We start from the raw sequence: 13629 nt of genomic DNA on the forward strand, positions 1-13629 counted from the left end.
GTCAAGTTTATAAAATATCAGATAATAGGGCCTCCCCTGGTGGCGCAGCGGTTGAGCGCTGGGCTGCAAGGCTGCCCGCAGCCTCTGCAGCGCTGGTTCGTTCCCCGGCCGCCGGATAGGGTCCCACCAAAAAAAAAAAAAAAAAAAAAAAAAAAAATCAGATAACAGTGCTCAATAATCTCCATTGTTTCCATCAAGAACTCAAGGCAGGGGGCCTCCTCGGTGGCGCAGCGGTTGAGCGCTGGGTTGCGAAGCTGCCCGCGGCCTCTGCGGCACTGGTTCGATCCCCAGCTGCTCCCCGGCCACCAGAGGAGGGTCCCACATGGCGCGCAGACCTCTCCTGCCGCCCGCTGCTCCCCTCAGCAGTGTACTTTGGTCCTTCTGCCTGCTCTGCTCCCCGCTCTGGCTCTGGTGAATTCTCTCACCCTCCCGCGCTTCTGACTGTACCCAGTGCTTGTATAAATAAAAATAAATAAATCTTAAAAAAAAAAAAAGAACTCAAGGCAATTCACGGCAATGCACAGTGCCTAGCAGTCAGGTTCTGACCCAAGCAGGCAACAGAAATTGGTAACAGTTTCCATCAAGAAATTCCTTCTTAACTTTCTGAGAACCATTCCAGAAAGAATAATCATATGGGCTTGGTTCTGAATAGGCCTGGGAAGGAAAAAGAAAGAGATGGGGAAGCAACTGAAACGAAGAAATTTGGAATGAGAAAGTTAAAGAGGGCACAGTTGGGGGACATCAGAAAAGGCTAGATATTAAACCCTGAAGACATCAGAAAAGGCTCCAAAGGAAACTAGCTCAGCATTCAGGTCCTTTCAGTTCTAGTCTTTCAGGAGGAAAAGCATCTAACTTCTACCAACCACAATCATAGAATCCGATAAATTTTTATAAAGGTGCTCCCTACAGTTGAGGGCAAAAATTAGCCTCAAAGTATTGGAAAGAACTAAAGGAAGCTTGGTTGCTCCTAACTACAACCTAGTGTTTATAAGAAATCACACCTCTGAGCCAACCAAGATTATTTTTGCCTCTACATTCAGATTCTAAAGCTAGCCCGAGTTAACAGTTATTCTCAAGTTAAGTTCTTATTCATTGGTTTTACCTGTTGGTATCTGGTTTATTTGGCTTTTATTCCACTTCTGGATGAGATCAAAGAGACAGAACCCAAAGAAACCAACAAAATTCTTATTTTTATCAGAACTGGGGCAACTATCCCAAAAGTCAACTAGAACTCTACTACTCCATTTAATCAACAGACATGTATCAAGACATGTGTTTGGCACTGGCCTAACTAGGACAGCATAAAATTTCTGTTTTCCTTCTGAAGGAGAAAAAGTAGGAGAAGGTAAGGAAGTCTTCCTTCAAAACTCCAGAGCCACTTCATCATGTTAAAAAGAACTCCATGGCCTAATTTTCAGAGAAGATTTTAGTTAAACTATGTCAAACAAATCACTATTTTTAAATCCAGATGATAAGAGGTTCCATTCCAGTAGGAAATCCCTACTGCCAGAAAGTTCTTGTTTAAACTTGTTTTCCCAACTCAGCAAATTCAGAAAATTTCATTTCATTCTATGCTAAAAGGAGTGTATATCTTTGTGTTTATCCATGTGTGTCAATAGTTTCATATAAAAACACAAGTGTTTCTCAAGCAAATGTTTTCTTAAGACCACTGAAGTCACGAGATCGACTTCACAAACACATTGAGCACATTTGGTAAGGGCAAAGATCACTTTCTTCCACTCCAGTGTCCCCAAAGAGTTCCATTACTTGAGAGGTCAGGAATTCTCCTCCAGTGTCTTTTAACTACCAGTGGTGCTTCTGACAGATGGCCTCACAGGCACTGCCTGCAGTTCCTCTCCCACTCTAGCAGAAAAGAGAATGTTTCCATGCAGAGATGAGCCACAAAATGAATTCTTTAAAGAGTCATTTTTAGTTCTCTGATCTATTTCTTTGGCCTCACCCAACTCACCCTCTTTAGCTTTCCATTTATATCTGAATAAAAAGCTCTCCAAAGCAAAGCTGAATTTTGAGGACAGACTGGAAACACCAAGTCTTCCTCAAAACCCACATAAACTCTAAAGGATTCTTCCAAGGCACTTTCAGATGGGAGATGCAGCCCCCCTGAGAGGTGGCATGGTATTTGGCAGGGTTCGGCACTGGCAGAGCTCTGAGATTTAACAATAAAAGCACCATGCTAGACAGAAGACAAAAGAACTAGGGTTCAGTCCACTTCTACCTGGATCACATCATGGGCACACTCATTAGCACACTACAAGTATCATGTAACTACCTACTATGTGCCAATATATATTACACAAAATGTCCACCGATAGGTCCTCCCTGGTGGCGCAAGGGGTTAAGACACAATCTATGAAGCTGTCTGCAGCTGCTGCAGCATGAGTTAGATCCCCGAGCAAGGAGCTTCCCACATGGCACAGCAGACCTCTCCTGACTCTCCCGCTGCTCCCCTCAGCAGCGTACTTCCGTCAATCTGCCTGTTCTTTTCCCCACTCTGTCTCTGGTGAATCCTCTCACCCCCCCCACACCTCTAGCCTGTACCCCAGTTCTTGTATGCATAAATAAACCTTTTAAAAAGTCCACCGATACATGTGTATAGATGAACAAACTGTGGTCTATCTATCTATACAATGGCACATTACTAGTAATAAGAAGGAAGGGAGACAGGCAACAACATGGATGACTCTCAAAAACATTATGATAAGAAGCCAATGTACAGCAGTACTATGTGATTCTACTGATATGAAACTCTAGGAAAGTCAAATCTACACTGATAGAGACCAGATCAGTAACTTCTGGGTAGTGACTCTCTAGGGGTACATGGGAGCCTTTCTGAGCGATGGAACTGTTCTGTGCTTTGAAATCGGTTGTGGTTACATAAATGTACATACATTAGTCAAACTCATAGATCTGTACACTTAAAATGTTTTTGTAACATTATGTATAAGCTGTACCACAATAGAGTTGATTTTTTAAAATGTGTGTTATGTCAACTGATAAGTGGTGTGAAGAAAAATCCAGAAAGGGGACTAGGACTACAATGTGCAATTTAAAGGTTGTTTATTTAAATATAGTGTTCAAGGAGGCTGCACTTGAGAGTCATTCTTTTTTCTTTTCAAATGTAGGAAACTCAACTTTCTGTGGTAATGAAAGGAAGATAAATGTCATGAATCCAAAACAGACATAAACCTATAATAATTTATATTTAGTTCTGGAAAAAAACTTTTCCCCCGGCAGTGGCAATGGCAGTGGCAGTGGCAGAACTTCTTAATTCATTAAAAGGGGAAGGGGTAGGGAGGAAGGGAGAAGAAGAAAAAAAGGAGGCAAGAGAGAGAGAAGGGAAGAGGGAGGGGAAGAGAGAAGAGAGGATGAAAGAAAGGAAGCAGAATGACTGCCTGCCAGATAACCCAGGTCTAAACAAAAATTGACTAAGACATGAAAAAAAAAAAAGTGCACCCCGTTTACAATAGCTAAGCTTTGGAAACAACCCAAATGCCCAAAAATAGATGACTGGATCAAGAAGATGCCGTACATATACACCATGGAATATTACTCAGCATTCAAAAAAGATAAACACATGCAATTTGCAGCCACATGGATGGCGCTGGAAGGGATCATGCTCAGCAAAATAAGCCAGAAAGAAAAAAAAATACCGGATGGTCTCACTCATAGCAGGAATCTAGAAAACTTAAATAAGGGACCAGGAAAATGAATAACTATAAGAAAGTGAAAATCAAAATCAACAAACAACTATGAACCAGAGACACTCTATGGGAGGGGGGGTGGCGGGGAGGGGAGGGATTGGGGTCAAAATAAGGGGGTTGCAATTGTATGGGGAATATAAAAATAAAATTTATTATAAAAAAAAAAAGAGCACCCTGTGGCCTTCTGACCATAAACTAAAGCCATGGTCAGCAGGACCAGAGAAGGGTGCACAAAAATATTATGAGAGGGCCTCCCTGGTGGTGCAATGGGTTAAGCACTGCACTATGAAGCAATCCACAGCCTCTGCAGCATGAGTTCGATCGCCGGCTGCCCAGGGAGTAACCCACATGGCGAGGCAGACCTCTCCTATCTCGCCCGCTGATCCCCTCAGCAGTGTATTTCAGTCAGTCTGCCTGTTCTGTTCCCCAGACTGTCTCTGGTGGATCCTCTCACCCCCGGCATCTCTGGCCTGTACCCCAGCTCTTGTATGCATAAATAAATAAATCTTTTAAAAAAAAATTATGGGAAGCTCAAACATCCTCCACTCAAAGAAAAGCACAAAAGAAAGCTGAGCTTGGCTGAGAATGACAACCTCTGCCTTCCCTCCCCAGACTCACTTAACCTCTGAATTTTTATTTTAAAACATTTTTCAGAGTCTACTCAAACTGATAAGGCATATAACTGACACTCAATAAATGTGATTGCTGTTGAACGATACTTGTAAAGTGAATTGTGCTCTTTGAAAGAAAAGGTTATGATTATGGAAATCAGTTTAGCCATGGAGATGACAGTCACCAAGCAGAAAGGACTGGGCTTGCAAGTACAGGGATTTCTAGAATACTTTATGACTGCAGGATTGCTCAGGATTATGTTATCTCCTAACTGGACCCTGCATGTCTGTGACTATATGCCAGAACTAGGCTTTGTTAGTTCTTTTTAAGCATTCTAACATCTAGCATCAAAATCCGTGGGAAAGACAATGATCCAGTTTTAAGTAAAAGCAAATCAGGAAGGGAAAAAAAATTTTTTTTTCAGGAGCTTCTAGAAAGCAGAATCATTGCCCAGTGAAGTCAAGCCAGAGGTCAGATGCCTACATATTGCTGGTATACATAGCTCTCTGCCCAAGAACTCCAGTCACCACCAAGCTAACCACACAAACCGGTCAAACAGAGCCTCTTAATTGCTGGCCAAAAGCCACTGAAAGAGGTGCAAAATGAACAAAACATCCTCCAGGAAGCATCCACCCTTTCCTGCCTCCAGAAGTCTCTCTGTCTCCCTTCCCACAGGTCTTTTCCATCCTTCTTGCCTGAAACTTTCTATATTCTTTGTTTTCTTCCCCTTCTTCATGGTCTCACCCATTAGCTTTCCTCTGGTTTCACCATAACTGATCAAATGTGCTCAATACATTTAGCAATTATAACCTCAGATCGAAATGATCACACAGACACTCCTTCCAAAGCAGCTTCCAGAAAAGTCGAGCCAGACATCAGATGTTCCTTGTGCTACACTATCTCTGGGATAAAGTCAAGGAGATGTACCTACATGGAAAACAGGGCCTCCCTGGTGGCACAAGGGATTAAGTCTCACTACTATCAAGCTATCATCAGCCTGAGTTCAATCCTCGGCCAGGGAGCTAATCCACATAGCACAGCAGACTCTCCTGTCTTGCCACTGCTCCCCTCAGCGTGTATTTCAATAGATCCGCTTGTTCTGCTCCCCACTCTGTCTCTGGTGAATTCTCTCATCCCCCACACACACACCTCTGGCCTACACCCCAATTCTTATATGCATAAATAAAATATAAATCTTTAAAAATAAATGAATAAATAAAAAAGAAAACAGATAAGGTGAACTTAGTGAGAAATCTCTGTTTTATTACCTCTGGCTCAAAAAGTCAAATGTTTGCCAAATTCCAGAAAAAAATATAATCACACAAACTGGAGGTAACCTGAAGTAGTTAAAGATAGGTTCCCTGAAAAGCTGACTCATGATGGTTTTGTTTTTTTTTTTTTTTTTTTTAAAGATTTATTTATTTATTTATACAAGCACTGGGTACAGTCAGAAGCGCGGGAGGGTGAGAGAATTCACCAGAGCCAGAGGGGAGAGCAGAGCAGGCAGACTGACAAAGTACACTGCTGAGGGGAGCAGCAGGTGCGGCAGGAGAGGTCTGCGCGCCATGTGGGACCCTCACCTGGTGGCCGGGAATTGAACCGGCGCTGCAGAGGCTGTGGGCAGCTTCACAACGCAGCGCTCAACCGCTGCGCCACCAGGGAGGCCCTCATGATGGTTTTGATGGCATAAGGGTCAAATTTTAAACAGCCCTGTACTAAACAAAATAGCCTGCCAGGTTAAATGCCAGCCGCCTGCTATAACTGAATGAGTCCAGGGCTGAGAAAGCTCAGAAGAGTAAGAGCAGAAACTAAAGGCATATAATATAGTTTCTTTCATCTTTCTGCTTATCTGAGTCATCCTCTACCCTGCATTTATCAGTAATTCCATACAAAGCCCAGTCTGCCTCCACCCGCCACCCTCCCCTCAACTACCACAAAAGGGGCTTTTTACTTGGGTTTCTTTTAGCAAAGGGCATCAGTGGGGGAGGGACCTCTGTTACTCACCCAATTATTGCATATTATTTTGACAGACAGCTCTTAAGCAGAGCTATAAGGGGGAGGTTGTTATATTTTTATATGACACTTTAGAATCAACAATAAATTTAATCATGACCAGAACTTGCCAAAGAGCTGAGCAGTCACAGCACAAAATTAGTGCCTACGATATAACTATTTGACCATTTGAAGTGGAAAAGGAGTAAGTTTTCACAATTTAGAAGATTCTGATTCCCCTGCCTCATGGCCTATTGACTAGAATTAAGTACCGAGGGGTTTCCACCAGTGTGTCTGAAACAGAGGACCTGGAAAGAGCAAGTCCTAGCAAGGTACCCTAGACCAGGCAGTGGGAGGCAGGGCCAAGGTGGACCAGTTGGAGAATCGGACACAGAAGGAAAACAGAAATGGGGCAGACCAGCACAGCCAGCTTGTGGTCAAGGATTCCCATACAGTACGAAAACACCTTCTGCTATTTTCCATTCCTGAATCCCACTAGAATAATGTCTCTTTTAGCCAATTTGGAAAAAGAAAAAAAAAAAAAAAGCCAAGTCCCAGTATTTTGAGTCATACTATTCTGGGACTGTAAACAAACAAAGCAGCCAAGCAACATGATGGGTCTTCTTAAAGGAACGGTCTCAGTGAGGTGAAGTAACTTCACTGAAGGCAGAGCAGGGAAGATCCCCTTGGCCTCCACTGCAAAGGGCATAAAGGCTGCCCATTTCTGAATCAAAGAGGGCCCGCCTCAGTGGACAGTTTCGTAGCTTCTCACTTAACCACTCCTAGGTCACTGGGCCACCTTATAATCCTGCACTTCAGCTTGGGGGTTGACTTAACTCCTAGATTCTTTTGACTTGAAAAGTTCCCGGGGTTCACCCACCTTCCCAATCTGGGGTCAGTCAGCAAGGTGAAACTTTCTTACAAGTTTGCTGCTGTATTTTCTTGGATGGGGGCAGTCACATATTTTGCAGAAAAGTGAAAAAGAAGACAAGAGGTGGTGGGGAGAGAGAAAAACCTGTATGGGGTTTAAATACATTGAAGAAAAAATGTCATAATTTCTTCACTTTCTCTCCCTGACAAGTAAATATTCGGATGATAAGACTAGAAGATGCCTGAACAATTCACAAGACCCAATAGATCGGAAATACTACTCTCTTCCTCCACTGAGAATGCTAAGTTGTTAGAACTTAATTCTCCTAACCTTTGAGTTATTTGCTAACAGTGTGTCTTTAACTTCAAAAGATTACAGATCACTTGTCAGTGGAGATCATTCATTAAGTCCTTTGCTCTTCCAAGTACAGTTCCACTAAGGCCTAGTAAAATCAATGAATACAATGCAGAAAGTCTAACCCTTTCAGTAGAGACATTACAAAATATGCCAGAAGAATACTGACTTCAGCTAGATTACCTCTGAGGAGCAAACAGAACTGAGAGAGGAAAAACTGGCATAAATGTTTTGTCCCTAATAGATTTTCTACTTCACTGAAATCCAGATTTCCTATTAGACAAAACTTCATCTGGCAGAGCAGTTTCCCAATCTCAGCACTACTGACTTTTTGTATCATATCATTCTTCCTGTGGGGGACTTCACTATGCATTGTGAAGATATTTTGCAGCCCTCTGGCTTCTTAGCCAGTAGCACATCCTCCCCACCCCCATTGTAGCAGTGCTTGGATAATACCAAGGGAGACTAATTTAACTCCCTTTATTGTAGGAATTCTAGTTTTACCTATTTGAGTTAATAAAATAGGCAGGTGTTATCTGCACAAAGCAAATGCCAAGCTGTCACCACTAAATTCTCTCATTCCTCACCCTGCACCCAACATATCAATATATTAGCACTCTGGTTTCACATCTAAACTTCATCCCAAATTCACCAATATCTTTCCATCCTTTCACGTTAATAATAACAAATGTAAGTCACCTCTTACTTCATCTTCTGTAAGAGTCCTAAGTAGTCCCCCTGCTCTCCCTCTTGACCATGCCTCCAATCACCACAATCTCTTAAAAACTTCCGTAAAATCATGTGACTTTCTGCATAAAGCAGGTTGACACTTCCCATTAAATTTAATATTCACATTTATTTCTATGGCCACGTGATCAGCACCTATTTACCTCTCTGCCTCTTTCCTTTACCTCTCTCCACCAGCTTACTCCAAGCCACAGTTTATCTCAAACATGCAATCTCACTTTCTTTTTGCTCCTATTACCCTGTACCTGGAAGTCTATTTCCCCAAGTAGTATTAGTGATCACGTTTTTGTGTAAAAGTCACATCTACAGGGCCTCCCCTGGTGGCGCAGCGGATGAGCTCTGGGTTGGGAGGCTGCCCGCAGCCTCTGCAGCACCAGTTCGATCCCCGGCCTCCGGCGAGGGTCCCACAAAAAAAAAAAAAAAAAAAAAGTCACATCTACAATAAAACCCTCCCTGACTATTCTACAGAGTGGCTTCTAAGTCATTTATCCTCAGTATTACTTACTGCATCTGAACCATCTCTTTACATGTCTTATATGTGTGACCTCTGCTTTTCCCACTTGAATGGTAAATGTTATCACAGTATGGACATCAAGTCTTGTTCACCATGTACCACTGGATGTAAAAATGCCTGGCACATATGTGCTCAATTAATAAGCGTTTTTGACTAGCAGGCCAAATGTGTCCTTTTAAGAGTCACAAATGAGTTCTTCCTTTTGAAACCAAAAGTCAGCCTCCTCTCAAGTTTACCACTAGGGTACATACTCAAATGACAAGGTGATGAAAAAAAAATTTCACTTCTGAAAGGGAGTTTTTGCCCTTTTAGGTTTTCCAAAAGAAACTGAGTAAGAATCAAATTATAAGCAACGTATCAGTATATGATGATGGCCTAGAAGGTCATAAGAATTTGAGAAATCACCACAATATTCCCAAACTGCTAAAATAATCCCCTCGTACTACATTGAAAATGATGAAAAGCCACAAATACCTAGAACCATGAACAGAGGAAAAATATATACTCTACTATGAGGAAAGAGCAGAATCTCTACTATGAGGAAAGAGCCCTTCAATGGCAATACTTCATTTTGTTCCACATGATCCTCACAGCAGCCATAGGAATTGGTGAAGTGATGCTACTGACCATAATGAAGCTTAACCACAAGTTTTTTTTTAAAGATTTATTTTATTTGTGCCTACCAGAGTTGGGGTATAGGTATAGGCCACAGGTGCAGAGGGTGAGAGTATTGACCAGAAACAGAGTGGAGAGCAGAACAGGTGGATCTACTGAAATACACTGCTGAGGGAAGCAGCAGGCGAGACAGGAGAGGTCTGTTATGCCAAGTGGGTTAGCTCCCTGGTTAGGGATGGAACTCATGCTGCAGTTGCTGCTGATAGCTTCATAGCCCTGAGATTTAACTCGACCAGGGAGGCCCAATTAGAAAGTTTAAATGGGACCTCCCTGGTAGCGCAGGGGTTAAGTCTTAATAAGTCTATCAAGCTATTGCCAGCCACTGCAGCATGAATTCGATCCCTGGCCAGGGAGCTGACCTACCTGGCACCGCAGACCTCTCCTGTCTCGCCTGCTGCTCCCCTCAGCAGTATATTTCAGTTAATCCACCTCTTCTGCTCCCCACTCTGTCTCTAGTAAATCCTCTCATCCTCTGCACCTCTGGCCTACACCCCCACTCTTGTACGCATAAATAAATCTTAAAAAAAAAAAAAAGACCCCATTTATTTCATTAGTCCCAACCCAAACACTGTTTGCAATTATTCAACTGTTATCCTGGAAAGTGGTCACTGTTTATGAAGAGAGGAAAAACAGGAGGAGTCTTTACAAACAACTCAATTATACATGTATTACCCAAGAAACAAAAAGATAGACAAATGTATCTTAGTTGGATGTGTCCTCTTTATTACACTTAGTTATATTTTCTTAACTCTATAATAAGGAAAAATAAACATCCTTCTCCCCTCAAAAATTTTTTTAGTACCAACACAATATTCATGAGGGTTACTGCTTCATCCCAATCTTTCTCTCCTTTTATGAATGACAACAATCCAAAGTATGACTTTCCAAAGGCTGACATTAAAGAAAATTGTTGGCAAAGCCAGTAAGAATTATCCAAAACCAAGTGTTCCATTTATAAACTCTTTAGTCCTCACTGTCACCCAATTAGAGCATAATCCGTAATGAAGACATTATTTCTAACAAGGGAGGCAGAATGAGATCTGGGTCACTCTTCCTCTTGGTCAATAAAGAAAGGTCTGTGCTAGCAAAGTGTTTAGCTGACAATGGGAGTACACTGGAATCATGTAATTCATTTCCATAAGCTTATCCAAGCAGGTAAAAGGCAGAGATGAAAGACATTAAGTGGGTAATTGGGAAGTTTTTCAGACAGTAACTTAACACAGATACTCCTCCAATCTGGAACTTGAGGAGTCATCACTGCTAAAAGTACTGAATCACAAATAGTCCAAGATGCCCACAAAAACAACAGACTGGTAGTGGACCCTATGGGCAGGGTCCTGTGATAGGTCCTTGCCATTAGTAATCTCTTTGAATCCTCTCCACTACTAGGAAGGGCAAGTGAAACTGAGGCACTGGGTTTAAATCACTTGTAATGTAGTGTTCAAGTCAGGATGTGAATTAAAGTAACCTTAATGGAAAATGTAGACATCATACTACCTTTGCTAGAAAGTAAAAACATTACACTACCCCTTTCCCAACAATCCCTGTCACACACTACCGTCTCCCCAACTTAATCTGACCACACACTACCCTCTCCCCAATACAGAATCAAGTCACATATTCTCTGGTCTTTCTTTCTTTTTTTTAAGATTTATTTATTTATGCATACAAGAACTGGGGTACAGGCCAAAGGTGTGGGGGGCGGGGGGAGTGAGAGGATTCACCAGAGATAAGAGGCAGATTGACTGAAATACACCGCTGAGGGGAGCAGCGGGAGAGTCCCAGGAGAGGTCTGCTGCGCCATGGGGGTAGCTGCCTGGCCGGGACCGAATTCATGCTGCAGTGGCCGTGAACAACCTCACGGGTTGCGTCTTAACCCCTTGCGCCACCAGGGTGGCCCTTCTCTGGTCTTTCTTAATTCCAGATGCCCTCACTGGCTTTTACTGATGGGAAGCCTATCCATGAAAATAAGAAATCAACTGGAAAAATACTATCTTAACCAAAAGCCACTTTTTAAAGACTTACCTCTGTAAATGGAGACAGCAGGTTTATGGCCTAATAATTCGCACACCCAAAGGACCCACTGTATTTTCCTGCATAAGCACAGCCCCTCATCACTCACATTTATTCACACCTTGCCAAAGTGCTCATTCAGAAAACTTCTCTAAACTAGTTCTTCCAAATAATAATCCTAATAAGAACAGCCACCATATACTGAACATTTATTATGCAACAAGCTCTACAAACACTATGTTATTACATCTTCACAACAACTCAATGAAGTAGACACATTTATTCACACCTTGCCAAAGAGCTCATTCAGAAAACTGCTCTAAACTAGTTCTTCCAAATAATAATCCTAATAAGAACAGCCACCATATACTGAGCATTTATTATGCAACAAGCTCTACAAATACTATGTTATTTCATCTTCACAACAACTCAATGAAGTAGACACCGTCCCCAATTTACAGATGAGAAAACTAAGGCTCAGAGAAGGAAAGTATCAATAGTTCAACCCAAGGGCATGCAGCTGGTAAGTAACTAAATGACTCCATACAACCTAAACTTTCAGCAGTCTTGCTTATCAGCTCCTCTCCTGGACTTTCCTTTTAAGAGCTACATTCCAAGACAGATCTGCTCCACGACCATATTAATCCCAAGCAACCCAAGTGCTTACCTGAATTTCTTCATTTTCATCTACTAGAAGGAAACTGACAACCTTCTCAGTCATCTTCTTCCTCTTGGTCTCCTCATCCATCTCCTCTTCTCCAAGTAATTCCTGGGCTTTAGTGACATGATACACAGTAACAGGGTGTCTCCTCTTGTTACCCCCAGAATGAGTCCGCTTCTGGCACTCCAGGCACAAGTTGATTTTACAGGTCTGGCACCTCACGGCTGCCCTCTGCCTTACACCCGGTGAATGCCCATTGGGGCCTTTGCAGGGATCACAATATGGAATGTGGCCAGGTTTGAGTCTTATCCGCTCATGGTTTCTCAGACGCTCCTGCCTATGGAGCTCCTCCTCACAGCGGAGACACTGCAGACTGCAACACTCATCACACTCAAAGACAGCTTCATCATTCCCGCTGCAAGCGTAACTTTCCTGGCACATCAGCCCTGGATTCAGGCTCTTCTCTGCTGGGGAAGTCTGGGAACTCATATTCAGATTGGTAAGAAAATCACCTACCCAATAAATGGTCACTGAACTTTGCCCAAGAGTGAAGACAAAGTCTGAAGACTACACAGAACTTCCACGAGGTGCTGAAGACCTTATTTAAAAAAAAAAAAAAAAAACCCTCAGTGTCCTATTAGAATTCACACACTCACCAATGTTTGTGTTTCTAGTGTTCTGCCTCCAAGACACCTGTATCAGCAGCAATGTTGACCCGATTCGACGCTTTCACCCTCCATAAAGTGCAGGCAAATATGTGGTCAAATTTTACTTGAAAGGGTGTTTTATGGCTATCTGAGGTCTGATGGATTCATTGAGATGGGGCTCATCTGTTGGGATTCAGCCACAACTTTTGATAAGGAAGAATGGTCAGGAGCTTTCAATATAATCCAGTCTCAATTGAATATTTCAGGGGAAACCTAGAATAAGGAAGAAAAGGATTTCACTCACCTAAAAACAGAAGTGCACCTTAAAAAAATAATATTTTGATTAAATATAAGACCAAAACTCCTGAAACAAGTCTCCTTCTTGATTACAAAACAATGGCTCATTCTAATACTAGAAATTTCTTCTCAAAAATCATAGCTAACTCTCCCCCATTTGAAAACAAACACTACCTCTAGGCCCAAGGCATTTAAGAGACTTTACTGCTTTATTCTCTAGATTGAAATTTTCTGTTCATTCAGTTATTAAATTTAGAATCAAAATCACTGAGCAAATAGTCCTTGGAAAAGCAATCCTAAAACGCTAAAAAAAAATAATAATAATAATAGCAAACCAAGCCCCTCAAAGTCCTGAGCAGATCTTTTCACCCTTGCAAGTGGATTGTTTCAACTCCAGACAGATGCCTATTAAATAAACCTGGAAACAAGAGTCACCATTATATGTTTAAAAACAATCACTATACTTCCTTTTGTCTCTTCTGTAATTGCAAAAAAAAAAAAAAAAAAAGGGAGCAACAGGAGAC

At 42.1% G+C, this 13629-nt stretch overlaps 1 protein-coding gene across 2 annotated transcripts in view; it reads right to left on the minus strand.

Annotated features, from left to right (window-relative positions):
- The window catches only part of ZFYVE1 (zinc finger FYVE-type containing 1), a gene marked incomplete at both ends in the record, with an annotated part of 37229 nt that extends 24579 nt beyond the window's left edge, over positions 1 to 12650 (minus strand). For both annotated transcript variants that reach the window (XM_084239567.1, XM_084239566.1), the window contains one exon: positions 12168 to 12650. In XM_084239567.1, the coding sequence (XP_084095693.1) occupies positions 12168 to 12650 (483 nt within the window). The remainder of the gene's footprint in view (positions 1 to 12167) is intronic.
- Between the last annotated feature and the right edge of the window lie 979 nt (positions 12651 to 13629).

This window comes from Talpa europaea (assembly GCF_964194135.1).
Source record: "Talpa europaea genome assembly, chromosome: 8".
Taxonomy (NCBI): Eukaryota; Metazoa; Chordata; class Mammalia; order Eulipotyphla; family Talpidae; genus Talpa; species Talpa europaea.